The sequence below is a fragment of the Pan troglodytes genome, chromosome 14, assembly GCF_028858775.2.
Source record: "Pan troglodytes isolate AG18354 chromosome 14, NHGRI_mPanTro3-v2.0_pri, whole genome shotgun sequence".
Classification (NCBI taxonomy): Eukaryota; Metazoa; Chordata; class Mammalia; order Primates; family Hominidae; genus Pan; species Pan troglodytes.
This window is the reverse complement of record NC_072412.2, coordinates 22,492,746-22,517,295: the sequence shown is the minus strand read 5'-3', so window position 1 is coordinate 22,517,295 and position 24,550 is coordinate 22,492,746. Positions and strand designations below refer to the sequence as shown.

General features: G+C 38.9%; 1 protein-coding gene across 6 annotated transcripts in view; it reads right to left on the bottom strand.

The window, feature by feature from the left end:
- Positions 1-1,615: 1,615 nt before the first annotated feature.
- Positions 1,616-24,550, bottom strand: part of SGCG (sarcoglycan gamma) — a 166,236-nt gene continuing 143,301 nt past the window's right edge. For all 6 annotated transcript variants that reach the window (XM_009426723.4, XM_009426721.4, XM_054665082.2 and 3 more), the window contains 2 exons: positions 6,013-6,136; positions 1,616-2,410 (listed from right to left, as the gene is read on the bottom strand). In XM_009426723.4, coding sequence (XP_009424998.3) covers positions 2,237-2,410; positions 6,013-6,136 — 298 coding nt within the window. In that variant the 3' untranslated portion in view covers positions 1,616-2,236. The remainder of the gene's footprint in view (positions 2,411-6,012; positions 6,137-24,550) is intronic.

Genomic DNA, 24,550 nt, shown 5'->3' with positions numbered 1-24,550 from the left:
ATGGTCTCGATCTGCTGAGCTCGTGATCCGCCCGCTCCGGCCTCCCAAAGTGCTGGGATTACAGGCGTGAGCCACCGCACCTGGACCACTATCTTTATTATTAAAGCATAATAGTAGTAGATTTTGATCTTCATCTTTTTGACTGTATCTACTTGTCAGTTCATAAACTGGGAAATAAATGAGTGCTATTTTTAGATCCCTAATGTAGCAACACTCAATAGTCTATAGGAGTATCAGTCTATATACCCTGTGATGTATGTTTATAACCATGACTGTATGCCTTCAATGAAAATTTAAATTATATGTTTAATAAGACAGATTTATGTAATGCATTTTAGAATACAGCTCATCTAAAAGCTTTGATTCTAATGAAGGATAAATTCCTTATTGTGGAGAATGCATTTATCTGTAACAACTTCTTTCAACATTATTCCATATAGCTAAGGATAAAAAAATAGAATTTAAACCTTTTATTCAAAAGGTTCTGTTCTCCACACTTTCTACTTGACTATTTTTATTTACCTCACTTTATCATCTACACACAAATTTTTGGACACATAATATGAGAACCAAGCTAGTTTATAAATGTTTAGTGATCTAGTGATCCCGTGTTTTATCAGCTGGGCTTGAAGACATATTTCGCACAAACAGGGAACAAAATACCGGGAACCATTTACTATGACAATAGGAATGTCACAGTAAGAAAGCAGTTTACTCAGGACTCAACCAAATGGAAAAAGGTAAATATCAATTTATAAGTAAAAGCACCCAACTGCCTGTGAAATGTGAATTACACTGAGTTGAGTTTGCTCTTAACTGCTTGGAAAGCACTGTATTTTTATTTTGCAATTTCAAGTGTTTATGCATTCTGGCCATTTAAACATCAGGGAGTTATAAGCAGGCTATGCTGTTAAATGAACATCTTACTAAGCATTAGGAATAGAGTTCACTTTTGTACTTTCTCTTGATTCTGAGACTATGGAAAATGAATTTGAACTTGTATTGATAGTTATTAATATGTCATATCATTAGAAAGTTGCAGTGCTGTTGGTCTCCCTACACCTATTTGGAGATTCTTCTTATAATAAGTAAAACAAAAACAAATGCATCACTTTTTGTGATAGAGGGCATTTTACAAAGTGAGTGGATGGCCTACACAAAACGAACCTGTCTTCAGAGGTTCAGTGTGTCCTATTTGATTTCTATAGCACCTTACACAGCCAATTGGCACTAAACATGTTCACAAGCTCTGAGTGTCTTGTTTCTATGAAGTTACATCCAGACTTGTGTCTATCATGTGGAGGCAAGTACCACAGACTAGCCCTTTGATCTTGGTAGAGACAAAACCTCTTTGGGCTTCAGTTTATTTGTCAAATAAGTGCTGTACAATTATCACATAGACGGGTGTTTTGGAGACAGATAGATAGCACATGAAACTTTTTCAAAGTGAAAAGAGCTATGTAAATTTAGGGTTACATTTTGGTTTAATTTCAGTAGTTACCATGTGACCTTGTGACTTGTTCTACCTGAGCCTTTGTCACCAGTAACTTGGGGAAAAATAATACCTACCTCAAAGATTTGTGAGGATCAAAAAAGACACTCTTAAACTGTGAAGTCTGAAAAATGAGGTTGATTTTTATTGCTTATTGACTATATACAGAAAGTTTAATTTTGAGTGATTTATTCCTTTAACTACATCTTGAAAACCAGATCAACCTCAAATTCCCTTCAAAACTTGAAAATTTTCTTGTGAAACCTGACTTACTTGCATTAAACTGAAGGGAGGATGCGAGGTTTGAATGCTATAAAGGAAATGCTGTATAGAACTTTGGGGCATTTTAGTACTGAGCAAGGCTACTCTCAACAGGGCATTAGATAGCCACAGTGGAGCGTCATACATTAACTCCACACGGCAACTCAACACTCAGTGTGTGCCCACACGGACAAGATAGGGGGAGGCGAGGCAGAGATAATTCGCAATTGTTCTGGTGAAAATCCAGTGGAAAAACACATTGCTTTTCCATTTTGTCAACTTTTGTGTCTCACATCCACGTGCATTTTGAGATCATGTAGTTTTTGTCCAAACACTTTCATTGGCACATAATTTTTTCTGAGTTCCTCTGGAAGCGTTTACTTCCCATCCACGCTGCCTCAGTCTTTCACGATGTGCAGCTGCTCCCTGGGTGTGAGGATCTGGGGCCGGCACTGCACAGCTCACCGAGAGGACGCAGGCAGCTCAGAGGCAGATGTGGCTGTGCTCCTGGCACGTGGTGCTCACACCGGCCACAGACAGGTACAGCTTCCCATCTGGACACACACAGATTTCGTAGAGGCTCTGTGAGCTGCCAGAGGGACCCCACGTCCCCTGCACCAGCTTGGGTAAGCACACAGTTTCAGCATCAAGCACAAGCTGGTTGGGAGAAGATGAGAGACGAGGAGTTAAGGAAGGGCCACCCTGGTCAACAGCAAATCCCCATTCTCACAAGATTTCCAATTAGTTTCTTCTCCTCATAGAAAACAAAATAGGCACCTGACTTTATGTAACTCATTTCGTAATTATCCGATTCTTTTAAAGCCCAGTTCTATTTTACATGCAGGCTGGGACTTCACAATTCCTTCCACATTGGAGGGACGCACTTTTCCGGTTTGTCATTGTTTGAGTCCAGCTGAGAAATGTGACCCCATTGTGAAAACATGTTTCACCTTTACAGTTTGTTTTTGTTTCAATAAACTGGGTTGCTTTTCAGTTTTGTGATGCTATGCTTCTAAACACGCCTTTCAGAATTATTTGTCAAACATATTAGAATTCTGCCGATTCACATTTATCTTGTGACTCACTTTGACTTTATGTAAATCCTCTCCTCCCCATTAGGATAAAGTACAATCCATTGGAATAGATTCATCTTAATAATTTTTACCCATGAATGATGAAGTTTATCCTGATTTTATTCCTGATTTTGTTTTCCTATGAGAGGCAATTAAATTCATCCTATTAGCTGGCAACCATTTCCCTAATTTTTAAATATTATTTGAAACTGCACAGCCTCCTATTAGATGCTGAAAAGCAGTAGACACACAGACTAAGCCAATTAAAATGAAATGAAAACTACTGGATATTCTGGTCATATGATAATTTAGTTAAACTGAAGTGCAAACAAAGAGCCGTAGATTGAGGCTTGGAAATCTTTTTGATAAGGAAATAAAAATCGTCACATCCAGCAGCCAAACGTTGCCCACTCCAGGGCACTCACTTGTTACAAGGAATTAAACTGAATGTGGGTAGGCATAATTCTGTCCTTGCCAAGGAGAGCTCCTTCCTTTATGTTATGTGGCTCTTATCCTTGCCTTCCAATCTATTAACAACCTGCTGTCTGCTGCACGCATTCCCCGGTGTGCACCTGCCAGGTGAGGCTTGATCACACGACCCCACAGCATTGCAGGCAGCTCTGTGCCGTGCATGGTCTGGTGCAGTCACGGTCAAAGAAGTCAAATAGCTGTTAATATGTTTTTCAAGTAGAATCTTTAGGTTATTATCTAACGCCTCATTCTTGATTTTTATTTCTGCATTTCTCTGCTCCTGACATCACAACTTCATAGGTTATGACTTGCAGTGGCTTCCCCTGAAGACCTGTGTTCCACTAGCAGGCTGTCATCTGATGGGTCCTGCCCACACACTCTGGTGCTGTTCCCGCAGCTGGCTTGATGATGGCACCATATCCACCTACACCTTTACTACACGTTCCTATTAATATCACAGTAATGTAGTTTCAAAATGTTGGCACCCATATTCCTACAGTAGTGTCTCAAAACCCTATGACATAATTAAGCAAATATTATATTCCCTATTTGCAGAGACAGGCCTAGAGAGGGCCGGATAAGAGTCCCGAATTCAAACAGGTAATGAGGGAATTTGATCTAGCACTAGGACTCAGGCTTCCTGACTTCCAGGTGAATCCTCTGCCCGCGGCACCACGTTTCACCTCTTGGGGGGGGGGGGGGCGGGGGTGGTCTGTGCATCGCCGCAGGTGCGATGATAGGGCCTGGGCTGGGGAGAAGCTTGGAAACCCATGTGCCTTCTTGTTGTACTAACAGCGTCCATGGATGTTTATCCCAGCACATTCACCCGGTGTATGGAGATGCACCTGACTGCAATAACTCAGGCAATCCCTGAGAATGACTCTATGATCCAAGAAGAATGTGTGTTCAGCCTTCTGAGCTAAGGAGTCTGGGAGTGGCCAACCCTGAGATTCAGTCCACATCTGTGAAGGACATCGGAGCGCCTGGCCCATCCCTTGGAACACAGGCCATATGGGGGATCGAGGCCCTTTGTTTTGGGTTAAATGGAAGTTGTTGCTAAGTGAAAATGCTGTATAACCTGCATGCTTTTTAAAAATGGGAGCAGTTTTCCAGTCCAGCTCGCTGCTACTGGACCGCCCTATCTGTTAAGTCCTCAATAAACCCTATGTCCTGTTCCATGGCTCTGGGTCTCTTCTTCAGCCTTTTGGACATGGTGCCATCCCTACTGGATTCCACAGGGTCTGTCAGGCAATGTTGGCATGAGTGAACACAACCCACGTCACTCACTGCACTCACTCTTGGTAAGACAGAGCTATGTACAAGACAATTCTTGCAGCAGTGGCTTATTTTGAGCACATTCATACATATGAAAATATCTGGGGTTAGGCCAAGAAGATGAGATCAGTTGTTTGCACAAATCTATAAATATGGCACCATACAATTGGAATGAGCTTATAAACCAAATCCTTGGTTTTCTTCTAGACCATTTAGGAACATCCCTAACATGTCTGATTTTCTGGTTGACTGAAATTGAGCTTTTTCCTTTTTTTTTTTTTTTCTAACAAACAGGGTTCCAATATCAGTATTGAGCACTGTGTGCTGTAAGCCTCATTGTGACTTTGGCTTGTGTCAGTGAGGTTTTAGCAGCTCCTCCCCTGCTGCCTGCTGTTTCACTTTCTTTGGTTTTAGTTTTGATTTTAGTTATCTGCTGTCAACTTTGGTCTGGATAATATTAAATGGAAAATTCCAGAAATAATTTATACATTTTAAATGGCACCCCTTTCTGACTAGCGTGATGGAATCTTGAGCCGTCCAGCCCAGGACATGAATCATCCCTGTGTCCAGCATCTCCAGCTGTCTACGCTCCCAGCCCGTGAGTCACTGAGGAGCCGTCTCCACAGTGAGATCTGCTGTTAAGTTATTGTGGTACTTGTGTTCAAGTCACCGTTAATTTTACTTAATAATGGCTCCAAAGCACAAGAGCACTGATGCTAGCATATTGTTATAATCACTTCGTTTTATTGTGAGTTATTGTTCTTAATCTCTCACTGAGCCTTATTTATAAGTTAAACTTTAGCAGAGGTATGTATGCACAGGAAAACAGATAGTGTATACAGGGTTCTGTACTCTCTGTGGTTTTAGGCTTCCACTAGAGGTCTTGGAACATATCCCCTGTCAATAAAGGGGGACAACTGTATTTCTAGACTTGAAGTCCCAGATTTTATCTTTATTGTAGTTGACTTTGAAAAAAACACTCTTATTTTTCATCTTTCATTTAAACTGGAAATGCAGCTTAAACGCAGCACTCTGGGCAGTGAAAGGTGACAGTGGTTGTTAGTGGGTGACTCCTAGTGACAGCCATCCCCAGAGAAGCTGGATCCCTAGGAAATGGCAGAATGGACATTCTCTGTAAACTGTGAACGTCTGTAGTGTTTTTTTTTCCGACTTGAAAATAACAAGTCACTAAGTCACTTGATAGCATAAATGCCAGTTAAAGAAAGCTGTCTGGATCTAATACAGAATAATTTTAGACTTTCTTGGCCCTTCTTTCAATGCTAAATTGTCTTTTGCTTTCCTTGTACATTTGCTACTCTATGACCTTCATAATGTTTTCCTACAAACTACTAGAAATTTAATACTGATAGCTTTACAGACATGGTACTCAGGAATATCATCAGGACATACAGTAGGAGGCTGATCTGTGAATGAACTCACCATTCCATCACTACTATGAAAAAGAATATCCATTTGAGAAAGCGCCTCAATTTTCCCAGCGTGAGCTTGAATATGCACACCCCTTGGGGCATCCATGCTTAGACTCCGAGTAGGGGATTCTAATCTGAGATGAGGAAAAGAAGCAAAAAAAAAAAAAAAAAAGTATTAAAAATAGCCACTCCAGCAATCCCTCAACTTAGCATGGGAAATATAACTAGTAAGATATATAAGTCTTCAAGTCATTCTCAAATGGTAACATATTGTGCATTATTCATTGATAAATCCAGAAATAATGTGAAGTAAGATATAAACTTTGTATCAATGAAAGCCTATGAGATTAGTATCCTCTAAAAGCCGATAAAAACATTAGGCAGTCCTAATCCCATGCAGCAGTTTCCGATGGCATAGTTAAGTACTCTGGCATACTATTTCAGAAGAAAATGCCATTTATGAATTACTATACAAAATTATTTTCGTTATGTTGCCCAGGCTAGAGTGCAGTGGCTCTTCACAGTTGTGATCGTGGCACACTGCAAAATCGAACTCTGGGCTCAAGAGGTCCTCCTGCCTTGGCCTCTCAAGCAGCTGTGGCAGCCTTGTTTTTTAGTTAAAACACCAATTTATTTAAGAAAAAAAGATAGATTTAAGGACAACACATGCATTTTCCACATGTTCATAAGACAGAATATAAGTTTGGTCTTTTCTTTATTATTATTTAAAAAGATTACAGGGCAAATGGAAAGATTTATTTTGGAAAAAATACTGAACTGATAGAACTGAAAGGAGGGAGGTTGGCCTCAGCTGGCTTTTGGTTTTGTAAAATTTATCAGACTTTCCTTGTGGTTAAGCCAAATATAGAAAGAGAACCAAAAATATAAGAGCCAGAGGAATTCTCTTACTTGCCTCTGCCTGGGAAAGGCTGTATTTCCACCAGATGGCACAATGTGATCATTTGAAACACTTTTCAGCTGCTCAGCCCCAAAGTTTGAAATGCTGATTTCAAGGAAACGCTTAAAGGGCAGTAGGAAGCAGAACAAACAGAAAAAGATACCTAATTCGGAAATCCTACCCATTGTAGGCTAGGGTTTCATGGGAGGAGAGGGGCAGGGAGCAGAGAGAAAGGGAAGTGGCTTAAGAGAGAAGTACCCTGATAATGAATCTGCACTTAAATTGACTGAACATTTATTTAACAGACTTTTTACATCTGATGAAATTGCTCCCTTGAATTGGCAAGTTTTTTTTAATCTATGACTATTTGTTATAGAAGACAAAGTTTCATTTTCTGAGCATGTGAAGTTTGACCTGCCCCACATTCTGAAGTCTTACCTTGAGTATGAGAAAACGCTTAGAGACATTTATGGAATTTATTGGTCAAGTTAGGCTGGGGAACACTTTGGTACAGCTCCATGTGCATGGTCTGGCTGCCTGCCCAGTTTGCTTTTTGTCTTTTTTTTTTTTTTGAGACGGAGTCTTGCTCTGTCACCCAGGCTAGAATACAGTGGTGTGGTCTTGGCTCACTGCAACCACAACCTCCTGGCTTCAGGCGATTCTCCTGCCTCAGCCTCCCAAGTACCTAGGTTTACAGGCACCCGCCACCATGTCCAGCTAATTTTTGTATTTTTAGTAGAGACGGGATTTCACCATCTTGGCCAGGCTGGTCTCGAACTCCTGACCTCGGGATCCACCCGCCTTGGCCTCCCAAAGTGCTGGGATTACAGGCGTGAGCCACCACGCCTGGCCCCAGTTTGCTATTTTGACCTTGGATAATTGTCTACATTTTTCTTGCGTGGAGGAGTGGAAGGAAGGAAGAACACAGAAGCACCTTTGAAGCCTGGTCCAATTTCAGGCAAACTATCTGTGACCTTGAAGATCCTTGTGAAAGTGGGTGTTTCCAAGATCGGTCATTAAACGACAACAAAATGACTTCAACCTGATCATTTACTAGTTTTTAACCATGTTATAATGGGACGCTGCTAAGAAGAGCAAACTTCTTACCCTTTGCATTATTTCTAGACTCGGAGATGAGAAATTTCAGTTCAACCCAGATTGAGACACATTTTACCAAAAGGCTGAGATAAGATTGCTCTGAAGTATACATTTCCATTAACACATTGAACAGTACTCAGAGACAAAATAACTTGTTTTCTGTCTTTGTTATATTTTAGTTTACCCTGTTTTCTGAATAGGTAAATATATAAATATTATGACTTCAATGAAAAGTAAAAGAGTTTTGAACAGTGTCACAGAAATATATCCAAATGCTTATGTGTGTGTGTAATATTAAATATATATTATATATAAATATGTATATTTCTATATTAAATATTTAGGTCCCATCATGGCAGTTTTCTTCTTAGGACATAAGACACTGGACATAAGGCACTAACTTTGCTTTCAGAATTTGATTCACTCTCTTCTCATTAGTTCAATTAAAGATGTATACAAAAGACTTGGAAGTTGACTTTGAGAGATCTCACAGTTGATTGGTGTATTAGTCAGGGTTCCCTAGAGGGACATAACTAGTAGGATATAACTAGTAGGACATAACTAGTAGTTATAGTAGGACATAACTAATAGTTATAGTAGGACATAACTAGTAGGATATAACTAGTAGGACATAACTAGTAGGAAGGGGAGTTTATTAAGTATTGACTTACATGATCACAAGGTCCCACAATAGGCTGTCTGCAAGCTTAAGGAGCAAAGAGAGCCAGTCCGAGTCTCAAAACTGAAGAACTTGGAGTCCAATGTTCGAGGGCAGGAAGCATCCAGCATGACAAAAAGATGTAGGCTGGGAGCCTTTTCACATTTTTCTGCCTGCATTATATTTGCTGGCCACTGATTAGATGGTGCCCACCCAATTAAGGGTGGGTCTGCCTTCCCCAGCCCACTAACTCCAATGATAATCTCCTTTGGCAACACCCTCACAGACACACCCAGGACCAATACTTTGTATCCTTTAATCCAATCGAGTTGACACTCAGTATTAACCATCACAGGTCCACCCCTTGAACCCATACACATCTCCTGAGATCACACATAATCTTCAAATAAAGATAATAAGGTCATAATTACACCCAACATAATACAACTATCCTTCCTACAACTGGAAACGCACCAATCCCCAACCCAAATACTATTACATAAAGTTAACAATACTTAAATGCTGCTATGAAGTCAATAAATCTTATGTAAAATGATAAAGGAAAAGAAAATAAAGATATTTTCTTAGTACAAGTGTATACATGCACAAGTATGTTTTTAGCAAAAAAAAGGAGAAAATACTCATGACAATTACAGTCCCCGTTTCTGAAGCTGGTCACGTGTTCGTAGCTGGTATTGATGACTACCTTCTTCAACTACCCATTCTGTATTCCCTTTGCCTTCAGCAAGCACCTCAGCAGGTCATGGCTTTTTTCCTGGTGGAGTGAGCCAAACCTTCATTCCTGAGAGGTCTGGGCCGTTTGTAGCCCTGCCTGGATTGGGCTGTTGTAGTTTCCCATTGACCTTAATCACAGGGCATGGTAATACTAAGAGATGCCCTAATGGATCTCCTATATTCCATGCATATTCTTCCTTACCTCTGTGGTGTAGTAGACTGATTTCATCTTTTTTTTTTGAGACGGAGTCTCACTCTGTTGCCCAGGCTGCAGTGCAGTGGTGTGATCTCGGCTCACTACAAGCTCTGCCTCCTGGGTTCATGCCATTCTCCTGCCTCAGCCTCCCAAGTAGCTAGGACTATAGGTGCCTACCACCATGCCCGGCTAATCTTGGTAGAGACAGGTTTCACCGTGTTAGCCAGGATGGTCTCGATCTCCTGACCGCATGATCCACCCACCTTGGCCTCCCAAAGTGCTGGGATTACAGGCATGAGCCACCGCGCCCGGCCAACTGATTTCATCTCGATAGTCTGGGTCAATCACCCCAGCCAACATTGGAACTCCCTTCTTAGCCTGTTGACTTACACATAGGAGGAGCCCAAAGTGTCCAGGTGGCAATCTTAACTTTCAATTTAATGGAATCATTGTTGTGTCTCCTGGTGGCAGCATTCCTCCCTCTGGAACTAAGACTTCTAGGCCAGCAGAACGTAATGTCGCAGGAACAGGAAGCAAAAATTTTGCTAGTGGATCACTGGGGTGATGGCGAGTGGTGCCACTTCCACTTCCACCCCTTGATTCCTGGACCCATGAGTCCTGGCTATGGGAGAAACAGTACCACATATTGGACGCTGATTCAGAGCATACACGGCCTTCTGGAGAACTCTGCCCCAGCCCTGCAAAGTATTGTCACCTAGTTGGCACTGTAATTGTGACTTTAAAAGAACATTCCACCGTTCTATCAATCTAGCTGCTTCAGGATGATGGGCAACATGGTAAGACCAGTGAATTCCATGAGCATGAGCCCACTGCTGCACTTCTTTAGCCATAAAGGGAGTGCCTTGATCAGAGGCAATGCTGTGTGGAATACCATGATGGTGGATAAGGCATTCCATGAGTCTACAGATGGTAGTCTTGGCAGAAACATTGCATGCAGGATAGGCAAACCCATATCCAGACTGTCTATTCCAGTGAGGACAAACCTCTGCCCTTTCCATGATGGAAGAGGTCCAATGTAATCCAACTGCCACCAGGTAGCTGGCTTATCACCCCAAGGATGGTGCCATATCAAGGGCTCAGTGTTGGTCTCTGCTGCTGGCAAATTGGGTACTCAGCAGTGGCTGCAGCCAGAATAGCCTTGGTGAGCGGAAGTCCATGTTGCTGAGCCAATGCGTAACCTCCATCCCTGCCACCATGGCCACTTTGTTCATGGGACTATTGGACAATGACAGGGTTGACTGGGGAAAGAGACTGAGTAGTGTCCTCAGAACGGGTCATCCTATCCACTTGATTATTAAAATCCTTCTCTGCTGAGGTCACCAGTTGCTGAGCACTCACATGGGATACAAATATCTTCACATTTTTTGACCACTCAGAGAGGTCCATCCACATATCTCTTCCCCAAATTTCTTTGTCACCAATTTTCCAATCATGCTTCTTCCAAGTCCCTGACCATCCAGCCAAACCATTGGCTACAGCCCATGAATCAGTATATAATTGCATATCTGGCCATTTCTCCTTCCATGCGAAGTGCACAATCAGGTGCACTACTCAAAGTTCTGCCCACTGGGAAGATTCCCCTTCACTGCTGTCCTTCAGGGATGTCCTAGAAAGGGGCTGTAGTGCTGCAGCTGTCCACTTTTGGGTGGTGCCTGCATATCATACAGAACCATCTGTGAACCAGGCCCTAGTCTTCTCTTCCTCTCTCAACTGATCATAGGGAACTCCCCATGAAGCCATTGGTGCAGGCTGGGGAAGAGAAGGCAGGGTGGCAGGAGGGGAGACCATGGGCATTTGAGCCATTTCCTCATGTAACTTACATGTGCCTTCAGGACCTGCTCGAGCACGATCGCATATATACCACATCCATTTGATGATGGAATGCTGTTGTGCACGACCCACTTTATGGCTAGATGGGTCAGAAGGCACACAGTTTACGATAGGCAGTTCAGGTCACATGGTGAGTTGATGACCCACAGTCAAACTTCCAGTTTCCACCAAAGCCCAGTAACAGGCCAAGAGTTGTCTCTCAAAAGGACAGTAGTTATCTTCAGAAGATGGCAGGGCCTTGCTCCAAAATCCTAGAGGCCTCCACTGTGATTCACCTGTAAGGGCCTGCCAAAGGCTGCAAACAGCATCCCTATCTGCCACTGACACCTCAAGCACCATTGGATCTGCTGAGTCATATGGCCCAAGCGGCAGAGCAGCTTTCACAGCAGCCTGGATCTGTGGCAGAGCATTCTCATGTTCTGGACCTCACTAAAAACTGGCAGCCTTTTGGGTCACTCGATAAATGGGCCGAAGTAACACACCCAAATGAGGAATGTGTTGCCTCCAAAATCCAAATAGGCCCACTAGGCATTGTGCCGCTTTCTTGGTTGCAGGTGGGACCAAATGCAGCAACTTATCCTTCACCTTATAAGGAGTATCTTGACAGGCCCCACACCACAGGACCCCTAAAAATTTTACTGAGGTAGAAGGTCCCTGAATTTTAGTTGGATGTATTTCCCATCCTCTGGCATACAAATATCTCACCAGTAAGTCCAGTGTGTTTGCCACTTCTTGCTCACTGGATCCAATCAGCATAATGTCATCAATGTAATGGACCAGTGTGATATCTTGTGGGAGCGAAAAGTGATCAAGAACTCCACCCTTAATATTCTGTTCCTTTAGAACCACTCCTGGTATTAACATCTGTATTAGTCAGGGTTCCCTAGACGGACAGAACTAATAAGATATATATCTTATATACATATATCTTATATATATATCTTATATATATATCTTTTATGTATATCTTATATATATATCTTTTATATATATCTTATATATATATCTTTTATATATCTTATATATATCTTATATATATATCTTTTATATATATCTTATATATATATCTTTTATATATATCTTATATATATATCTTTTATATATATCTTATATATATATCTTTTATATATATCTTATATATATATCTTTTATATATATCTTATATATATCTTATTAGGGACAGAATAAGATATATATATATATATATATAAAACCTATAGCAGACATCATTTCATTTAAAAAATTTAGAAGCATTTCTCAAAGTCAGGAAGTAAACACAGATGTCCATCAATGTAAGATATTCCAAGTCCATATCTTATTAGTTCTGTCCCTCTAGGGAACCCTGACTAATACACCAATTGACTGTGAGATCTCTCAAAGTTCAAAACTCTCTCTCTCTCTATATATATATACTATTCAAAACTCTCTCTCTCTATATATAGCTATATAGATACAGATATAGATATATAGATATATATAAAGGGGAGTTTATTAAGCATTAACTTACATGATCACAAGGTCCCACAATAGGCTGTCTGCAAGCTGAGGAGCAAGGAGAGCCAGTCCAAGTCTCAAAACTGAAGAACTTAGAGTCTGATGTTCGAGGGCAGGAAGCGTCCAGCATAGAGAAAGATGTAGGCTGGGAGGCTAGGCCAGTCTCACTTTTTCACATTTTTCTGCCTGCTTTATATTCGCTGGCAGCTGATTAGATTGTGCCCACTGGGGTTAAGGGTGGGTCTGCCTTCCCCAGCCCACTGACTCAAATGTTAATCTCCTTTGCCAACACCATCACAGACACAACCAGGATCAATACTTTGAATCCTTCAATCCAATCAAGTTGAGACTCAGTACTAACCATCACAATTGGTGTTATAAAAAATACAATTAAGGTGACTTGATTGCTAAGGCAGGAGTAGTATTTTTCCTATGGTACTGAGCTGCTACAAAGCAGGCGAGTTTTAAGTTGTGCTCCTTTTTAAATAAAAATAAATAGAAGTCAGTAATTTTCCAAAGTTTACCCCATATTCATTTTTAATTGAATTTATAGACTATGAACAGTCAAACATGTATGACCTTAATAGTTATTGCTCATGTCATATTAATGTCATTTTTAAAAAAAGAGAAGGCCGGGCTCAGTGGCTCACGTCTGTAATCCCAACACTTTGGGAGGCTGAGGCGGGTGGATCAATTGAGGTCAGGAGTTTGAGACCAGCCTGGCCAATATGGTGAAACCCTGTCTCCACTTAAAATACAAAAATGAGCCGGGCATGGCAGTGGATGCCTGTAATCCCAGCTACCTGGGAGGCTGAGGCAGGAGAATTGCTTGAACCCAGGAGGCAGAGGCTGCAGTGAGCTGAGATCCTGCCACTGCACTCCAGCCTGGATGACAGAGTGAGACTCCATCTCAAAAAAAAAAAAAGAAGAAAAGTTACTGAAAAATATGAACAGTGCATCAATTTAAAGCTTTTTCAGGCTCTTATTAAGCCCAAATTTTACAAATAGGATGAGAGACCAGGAAGCATGAATATAAGTGTGATAAGAAAACCTAATGTTTTATTTTCAGGAAACAGTTCAGAAGATTATCAATGGCTGAAGAATGGGTAACTCACCTTACATACCATACGAAAATTTCCAATTTTCAAAAACTTGAAATCTAATACATGTACTCAGCACTAAGACTAAACTGAACATGATTTTTATATTTCTTTAAAAATTTCCTAGTATTACCTAATACATGTTTTTGGAGACATCATTTTTTTTTCAAATGTCACATTTGGAAAAACAATTTAATATAAAAGAAAATCTCCATATTTATCAGTACAGTTTAAAAACATGTATAGATTTAGGGGGTACAAGTGTCGTTTTGTTACATGAATATATTACATAGAGGCAAAGTCTGGGCTTTCAGTTAACCATTGCCCGAATGGCATGCATTGTACCCGTTAAGTGATTTCTCATCCCTCACCCCCTGATTCTCCCAACCTGCTACGGCTATCATTCCACACACTATGTCCATGTGTACACATCATTTAGTTTCCATCTATAAGTGAGAACATGTGGTACTTGCCTTTCTGAGGTATCTTATAGAAGTACAGTTATTAAAATGTCATTGAAAATGAAAACTGGTGCACACTTCCATATTTAACAATATGTTTTTAAAATCTTACTTCATGGCTTCGAGTACAATTATTCTTAAAATTTAGTCCCTTTCTAGTTTTCAAAACACCAAAATCAACCGGATTTACTCCTCTGGAAAAGAATGTGAAAGGCTTTTTGAAGCTGGCATTGAGCATCTTGTGGGTTTTTATAAATTGGCATAGAGACTGTGTTGAATTTCCACAGCTGTGTATTTAAAAGAGGAATTTTAGCTTATAGAAATTTCCCTTTGGTAGGTTCTTAGAAAGGATTCTGTGAATATGACATCTGAATGAATCCAGATGCAATAAATTGTCATTCTTTCATTTGCGGGCACCTGGATTACTTGGAGCCAAAGAAGAAGCTAGAGTCCGCAGAGACACAGAAGGTGATTATGGGAGGGGATGGCACCAAGGACATAGACATAGGTGGCAGATGCAACCTTGGAAACGATGAGGCTCACCTTCTTCTATAAGGTTGCAAAAAAGCAACGAAAACATGCACATTTAGAGCAAATTTGAGAATTGGGCAGGAGAAAATTTGAAAGGAGTTGTCAGCTGACCTAAGTGATCTGTCCAGAAAGGGTCACGGTGGTGGGTTTGGAGGTCAGAGGAGAAAGAACAATAATTTCAATGAAAAAAATCTATTTTCTATTTGAGAAATTAGATAGAAAGATAACTGAAAATATGTTGAAAGTGACCTTGCATCATTTAGGAACCGTTGGGTTTTTGTACTCATCTGTAGTAATTTTATCCTGAATACGCACATGAAGTGTTTGGGATCAGAGGCTGATTCCTCATCGAACACCTCACTATAAGTAGCATATGTCAGCCTCACTTTGCCCTCATCTCTACCCCAGGCCAACGTGCCGAGTACCAAGCCAGTTGTCCTGTAGGAGTAGTCAGACACCTTATAGGTGAAGGCTGAAGAAAAGTGACTTTATCAAGGGGAAGGAGGGAGCTCACTACCGCCCCAGTGAAAAGGTCTCTTGATGGGGTCCATAGACTACAAGTGAAAAACCTCTACCCTCTAGAGAATGAGGAAGACATACATATGAAGAACTATGGATAATAATTTTCCAAAATTGAAAAAGAACATGAGTTTCTGAAACTGAAGAACTGAAGAAGTTCACCGATACTCGAATATAAACTAACACATACCAGACACTGTGGTGAAACTGCAGATGGCCAACATTAACAAGAAAATCTTAAAAAAATTCAGAATGAAAATCAGATGATCTCTAAAGAATCAAAAGTACACTAATGAGTAATATATTTTAAAATACTCGTGTAAAATTATTGTCAGCCTAGATAGAAATCTGGCTCAGCCTAACCAGCACTTGACTATAAAGGAAACTGGACATTTCAGACACAGGGAACAAATGTACAATCTATAGATCTTCACCAAAAAATGTACTTATGGAAATTAAATAAGAAGAAAAGAATGTTTCCAAGAAGAAGCAGTGGACATTACAAAATGTGCTGGTAAAGCTAAATAGATATGGCCTGAAAAAATGAAGCAGGGAGATGAATAAAAGCAATGCTGAAATAAAACCACAATGAAAGGGAAGTTTGGATGGAAGTGACTTTCTAAGTTTTTAAAAATATTATTTGGGAAGAAGCTGGTATTGATGTAGACTTGGTTGACAAGTATTAATTTGTGTCTGTGCATATAAACAAAAGACAATCATTGAAAGAATAAAAATAGAACTATTTGGGGAAATATGGGTGGAGAGGAGGAAAAGTTTATTAATCCAACAAAAAAAGAAAGGAGAAAAAATGAAAAGAAAAAGCATGGTAAATAAAACAAAATGATAGAAATGTGGCAAATAAACCAGTTACCATAATAAATATAAATGGGCGAAATTAACCCATTAAAAGAAAATCTCAAACCAAAAAATCTGAAACATAGAGAAACAACTGAAACATAATGCTGCAAACATATTGAAAATAAAACACTTGGAAAATGTAAATCAGTGCAAAAGAAAGTAGGACCAGGTATAGCAATTGTAATACCAGACAAAATAAGGGCAAAAGGGTAACATTACTTATGATTAAAAGGAAGAATTCAGGCTGGATGCACTGGCTCATGCCTGTAATCCCAGTACTTTGGGAGGCCAAGGTGGGCAGATCATGAGGTCAGGAGATCGAGACCACCCTGGCTAATAGGGTGAAACCCTGTCTCTACTAAAAATACAAAAAATTACCCGGGTGTGGTGGCTGGCGCCTGTAGTCGCAGCTACTTGGGAGGCTGAGGCAGGAGAATGGCATGAACCCAGGAGGCGGAGCTTGCAGTGAGCCGAGATAGTGTCACTGCACTCCAGCCTGGGCGATAGAGCAAGACTCTGTCTAAAAAAAAAAAAAAAAAAAAAGAGAAAAACAAGGCAAAAATACTAAATATATAGAAGATGTTAACAATGTAATTTGCAAGATTGACCTAGTAGCCGCTTACATACAAACCTTGCATTAAAGCAAAAATAACACACTTTTAGCATAAACATTTATGAATAATTATGAATAATTATATGCTCATAATGAGTAACAAGGAAAAATTTCTAGCAAGGAAAGAACCAAAATGGACCTGAAGACGTACAAAACTTGAAAAGAGAAACTTCATTAAATACATTGAAGTGGAAGTGTAAATAATCCAACTTCCCCAAAATGTACTGGCTCTTTCATTTCATATATGAGTTTACACCAAACCTTTGATCGCTCTTACACACACTGTTTGAAAGAAAAAGGAGAGGTGGGTACTTAGACCAAAATGGAACTTTCTTAATTTGATAATAGGTATTAATATTTACCAAAAACCTATAGCAGACATAATTTCATTTAAAAAATTTAGAAGCATTTCTCAAAGTCAGGAAGTAAACACAGACGTCCATCATTACTCTTTCTAGCCAACATTTGTCCCAGCCAAAGTAACAATACAGGGATCTGAGAAGTATAATAATAAAAAGGATGACTCTTTTTTTGGCAATATCACCATCTTAATGGAAAAATCAGTTAAGTTCTACAATCAAAATATTAAAACTAAGCTGGGTATGGTGGTGTGCATCTGTAGTTCCAGCTACTTGGGAGGCTGAGGCAGAAGGATCATTTGAGGCAGAAGGATCATTTGAGCCCAGGAGTTCAAGGCCAGCCTGGACAATATAACAAGACCCCATCTTCCTCTTTCTCTCTCTCTCTCTCGGCATATGTATGTATTTTTATATACATATATATGTAAACTAATAACAATGATCAGTAAAGTTGCTGGCTTAAAAACTATCATGAAAAAATCAATAATAATCACTTTGAAAATTTAACAGAAAAAAGAACACATTCTCAATAGAAACAAAAACTATAAACACCCTGGTAATGAATTCTAATAATTATGGGCCAAACCTAAATGGAGAATATCATAAAATATTAAAGGACATATAAAAGGCTGTGTGAATAGAGAGATATACCATATTTATGGACAAGAGACTTCATGATTATACAGGCATAAATTCAGTGTAATTCCAATAAAAAAAAACCAGGAGAGTTTTTCAAAAAACCTGAAAAATTGATTTTAAAATTTACATGAAAAACAGTCCAGGCATGGTAGTTCACACCTGCAATCCCAGCACTCTGGGAGCCCGAGGTGAGTGAATCACTTGAGGTCAGGAGTTTGAAACCAGCCTGGCCTACATGATGAAACCGCGTCTCTACAAAAATACAAAAATTAGCTGGACATGGTGGCATGCACCTGCAATTCCAGCTACTCAGGACGCTAAGGTGGGAGAATCACTTAAACCCAGGAGGTGGAGGCTGCAGTGAGCTGAGATCATGCCATTGCACTCCAGCCTGGATGACAGAGTGAGACTCTGTCTCAAAAAAAAAAATTACATGAAAAATAAATGTCTAAAAACAGCCAATAAAACTCTGAAGAAGACATGGTGGGGACACTTGCCCTAGCAGGTACCAGATGCATTGTACAGCTATTAGGGAGATACTGGTTTAAGAAGAAAAAAGCCAGAACAATGGACAAGAATAGGGCACCCATTAAAAATAGCTTTATATATGACAAAAATAGCATTACAGATAAACAAGGAATGGATTGACTTTTGAGACAACTGGGTATTCCCACTCAGAAAGCAAAAGAAAATTATTTGCCTACTTCACACCCACATGAAAAATAACTTCTTGTCTGATTAAAGACCTGAATACAAAAACAAAAATGTTTTTGAAAGAACTCATTCCCTCCTTAGTGCCCAAGCAGTGGTTTCTAAAACACCCAAGTTCCTGAAAGTTTATTTTCATAGAATACTACAAGGATAAGTTAACTTTCATACTGGCCAAATACTCTCCAGAGAAAGATCAGTGTCTATAAATTCATGATTAACCAGTGAAGCATTCACGATCTTCAGCAATCCACTTCTTGTTAGACTTGACCACAACATTATGTAACATTACACATAGGTGTAATGTTGACATTTATAGAGATCCGTATGTGGGTTTTTATTTTTATTTTCTCACTTCTATACGGAATGTTTTTGTACATAAAAACTTGTGTTTTGGTTTAATAATGAACTATGCAAAGATACTACTGTCTATATGTAGTTGTATTTACACAATAAATGCCTGCATTTTAATAGTTATGTATTTATGAAATTCTTTATGATTTATGACAATGATGAGCCTTGAAATTCAAGTATTTCACTTGAATTTATGGAATCCATGCTTTTAAATACAGATATAATTTGATACATTGATATTAATATTATTGCCCTATATTTCTTCTCCCATGCATCTGTACTGACTTCTAATATTTTCCTTTGAATTGAATCACCTTTCATTAGAACCTTGAAAAAAAACCATACAGTTCTGTAGAACCTATCTCCTAAAAGATGCATAACAGGGCATAGTTCTAAGTACTGCCCACAGCCAGTGCTGGCACCATCCCACAGTAATCCAAATCACTCCTGGGATTTCATTATTTCTGTAAAGCGTATTTCTGTCTTGAAAAAAGATAACTTTTTTTAACTCACGAAAAATATAAAATACACTTCTAAGCTCATCAAGACTGTACTTCACAGAAAAAAAGACGACTAATATCTGAGGTCTACAAGGGAATGGAATGACACTGCAATGAACAGAAATTTGTGAAAGATTATGTTGCATTATAGAGTAACTAATGTCACTCAGATAAGATGGCTATGATTAAACATCTATGACATACCCAATTCAGTCTTCAGGGGAGTCTCAGACTTTTAATTACTGCAGAAGTCAGTGAACTATAAAAGTTCAGTTTGTCCTTAAGACCTCTGTTTCAGTAACTTTGTTTAGTATTTTGCATCTTACTTGTTAATCTTAAAAGGAATTAGAAGCTTCTGTTTGTTAAGAAAAAATACTAAATCTTAAAAAGTTCTGTTTAGCTAAAAGAAAATTAAATCTAATATATTTGTAAGTCCTTCTTGAAAAGGGCAACTTATACATTTACATTTGGAGTATTACTTTTCACATAACGTATTTCACATTCTGGATTTAACAGCACTTTATAGCTCAGGAGCCCAAGATGTCATCAGTGAATTCTTGTATGAGCACTGACTGTGCTCTTCTGTTACTGGGTGAAACTTTCAATCCTGAAACTGTTTCCAGTTGTTGAATTGATGATATGTACTTTTTTTCTGACATTTTGTATTTTTTTCCTTTTTCTTGGAATTGCTAGAATTAAGGAAAATAAGCCACACCATAAGTTGTCAGTTACCAGAAGGAATAAATTGTTTTCATTGTTCAAGTTAAGAAGACTTAAGATATTAACTTGTGACAAATAAAATATACATACTTGGAACTAAGGATGTGATTATGCGAACAGTGTTAGATCACTTCAGTGCTTCACTTGTATTTATAGACATTGATTTTTATCAATGAGCTGTATAAAACCATGAAAACAACAGGAATTTAAAAATTCCTATGAGACTACTTTCAGACCACTACACAAATACAGTTGAAAACTTAAGATTAAGTGAATAATTTCCTAGGGAAATACAGTTGGCCAAAATCAACTCCCATTAAAGTTAGAAAGCTTAAACACAATTTTCCATAAAAGAAGAAATACACTATTAATATTAAAACACTGTCTTTAAAAATTTCATCAGGCCCATATGGTTCCAGGGAAAATTCTATCAAACCTTTAGAGACCAGTACATCCCAATACTCCACAAATTATTCCAGAACATTGAAAATGAGGAAAAACTTCCTAATTATTGAACCAAGAGTAACAGGGTTACTTAAACTTTATAATCATAGCATAGCCAGGCACAGTGGCTGACACCTGTAATCCCAGCACTTTGGGAGGTGAGGTGGGAGGATCACTTGAGGCTCGGAGTTCAAGACCAGACTGGGCAACACAGCAAGACCCTGTCTCAAAATAATAATAATAATAATAATTGTAGTGCATTCCTGTAGTCCTAGCTACTTGGAGGCTGAGGTGGGAGAATCCCTTGAACCCTGTAGCTGGAGGCTGCAGTAAGCTGAGATCGTGTTCTTGCACTTTAGCCTGGGCAGGCAGCAGAGCAAGAACAAAAAGAAATGCAGACTAATATGAGTTATGTGTATGATATTTCATGGCCAAAGTAGGATTTATTCTCAGAATGCAAGATTGGTTCAGTATTAGAAAATCCATTAATGTAATACCCCATATTAATATATCTAAGAGACATACATGACTATCTCTGTAATTACTAAAGACTGTCTTACTAAATTCAATACCCATTCAACACAAAATAGAAATTGATATGTGCTTTCTTTATAAAACACACATTCACATCATTTTGGTTAATGGAGAAATACCAGAGGCATTTCCACTTTGACTGGAAAAAGGCAGTGATGCTTACTATCTCCATTTCTTTCTCACATTGCATTGAGGACATTGGGAAATCCAATTAGCCAAGAGAAATTGATTAGAGATATTATACTTGGAAAATAAGGTGTAAAACTATACCTATTTGCAAATGATCTGATAGTATACCTGGAAAATCCCAGTGAATCAATCATCAAATGGATCCAAACCATAAAAGGTTTAGTAAGGTAGTGAGATATAAAATTAACACACAGGAATCAATAGCCTTCATATCTAAAACAGTAACAGGGAATAATGATGATGTAATAAACCTCCTTTTAATAGCAACAAATAAATGTGGAAAACACATATGAAGAAAACTTTTCAATGCTCCTGAGAGGTATAGAAGTAGCTTTGAACAAATGGAAAGACACCCCCTGTTCTTGGGTAGATGACTCAACACAGTAAGTTGTCAGTTTTCCCTAAGGTAATTAAAAAACTTAATATAATCCTAATACAAAATAAGTTTTCTGGAAGTCGACAAGTTAATACTCAAGTTCATGTGCAAAAATACATAACCAAGAATAGGCAGACTAATGTTCAATGATGTACAAAGTCTTGTGTGTGTGTGTGAGCACGTGCACGCCTGTGAGCACGTGCACGCATGTGTGCACAACTAGTCCTACCAGACATTAAAATATCTTCTCTGTAATCCCAGCACTTTGGCAGGCCAAGGCGAGTGGATCATCTGAGGCCAGGAGATCGAGACCAGCCTGGCCAACATGGCAAAACCCGGACTCTACCAAAAACAAACAAAATACAAAAATTAGCCATGCATGATGGCAGGCTCCTGTAATACCAGCTACTCAGGAGGCTGAGGCAGGAGAATCGCTTGAACCCAGGAGGCAGAGGCTGCAGTGAGCTGGGATCCTGCCACTGCACTCCAGCCTGGGCAACAGAGCAAGACTCCATCCACTCCCCTCCCCGCCGCCAAAAAAAAAAAAAGCCTATTTAGTTAACAGACTCCTTACTGGCTCATGAATGGAGAGACTGGTGCAATAGAATTACAATTGCAGGAACAGCCCCAAGTGTATAGAGACATTTGGTGGTAAAGGTTGTATTTCAAATCACAGGGGAAAAAGTAGAGTTTGTAATAAATAATCTAGTTGCTGGCACATCTGGTTGGCCAATTGGAAAAGATAAAATTAGAATTAGACCTCACACCTTATACCTCATACCTCACACAATAATCAACTCTAAGTGGATCAGAGGTCTAATTGTAAAAGATAAAGCCATGCAAGAAACATGTTAAATTCAAACTTAAAATCCAGATAAAATAAAAAAGATTAAAAAACATCAGTATGTAAGCATTAAAAAATTTGCACAGCATAAAGTACAATAAGTCAAAAACCAACTGAAGCTGGGAAAAATTATTTAAAACATATATCAGGGATGAAGGGCTAATATTCCCAATATTTAAAGAAGTCTTAAAAATTGAGAGGAAAAGTATTTTTAAAAAGTAGAAAAAGACAAACAATTCACAGAAGGGAATATAAAAATGGCCTTTAAACATGAAAAGTTGCTCCACCTCACTCATATTAAGAGAAATGTAAACTATAATGAGATATAATTTCTAATCTATCAGATTGGCAAAATTTAAAATATTTTAAAACACATTGTGTTGGGAGCCATGGGGAAAGGAAAATAGAATTTATTGTAACAATGCTAGTGTGCAAATTGGTATACCTCAATGGAGGGGAAAGTCACCGAAAGGGGAATTTGGCATTATCTGAGTAAACAATATGTGCATTTATCTTTTTCACCCATGGATTCCTCTTCCAGGAATTTATCATGAAGCTATATCTCCAACAATATGAAAATTTACCTGCACAAGCGCATTGTAAATAAATCAGGTGCCCATATATAGGGGAGCAGTTGAAAAACCTCTGATATGTGCATACCTGGGAACTTGTATGCGATTTCCGGAGCTCTTTCCTGGCATATGCCCTCTTCTCTGATCCTGTGCCCCACAGACTCCATTAGCCTCAACTCCCCATTCTCGGATCTCTTTCTCCTCCACTCCCAGAGGTTCCCGTGCACTGACTGGATTCCCCTTCCCTGTGCCCTGATTCTGAACATGCCTGTGGGCAGAGAGCTCGGGCAAGTGTAGGGCTCACCTCATTAGTTTCTGTCTTGTTTTGCACTTCGTGCTATCCAGTGTCTGAAAGTGGTTGTTTCATATATTTGTCAAGTGTTCTCCTGGTTACCAGAGATGGTGCATCCAGTCCCAGTTACTTCATCAGGGGCAGAAGAGGACTGTTGCCCCGAACTGCCAGGCTGGGAGCTTGCAGGGGTTCCCCTTCCCAGATCCTTTTTAACAATCTCCTTCTCCCACTTTATAAAGAAAGACATGCTCATTCATTCTGAATCGATTATGATGTATTACACTGGGGTAGAAATACTTCCAGGGGTAATGTGCAAGGGAAAATTAAAAAATTGGTGACAGAATTGACAAATTGAATGACTACAGTGATTACGAGGTAATCATTTGGCAAGTTACACAGTTTCTAATTCTTTACTTTCAACAAAAATTGAAGAAAGACCTAATGAATTGTCGCCGATAGTCATTACAAATAACTTTTAATGGTGTATATTTAGGGAAGAGTTCAGAACGTAGAGTGACTTTTTAAAAAATAAAACTTTTTGATTCATACCTACTTACTTATGTGAACAGGCTCCTTGGGACATCTACTTAAAAAACAGGAAAGATATTGCTGCCTGATCTTGACTCCTTCTATTAATAAGCTATATTTATTAGCAGATCTATCAAATAGTTTTTAAAAAGTTCCAACCATTCATTAAAAGATGTAATTTTATACAATTTTACTTTTTGTTACTATCAAAAATCTTAATATATTGATTTTTTCACTTTTAAAAATTATTTTTAATTGATATGTAATAAATGAACATATTTATGGAGTACAGAGTGATATTTTGACACATATATACAATATGTAATAATCAAATCAGAGTAATTGGCATATTTATCACTTCAAGCATTTATGATTTCTTTATGTTGGGAACATCTGAAATTCTCTCCTTTAGTTATTTGAAAACATACAATAATGGGAGGAGGAGAGGATAGGGAGGGGCTGGCTAATAGATACAAA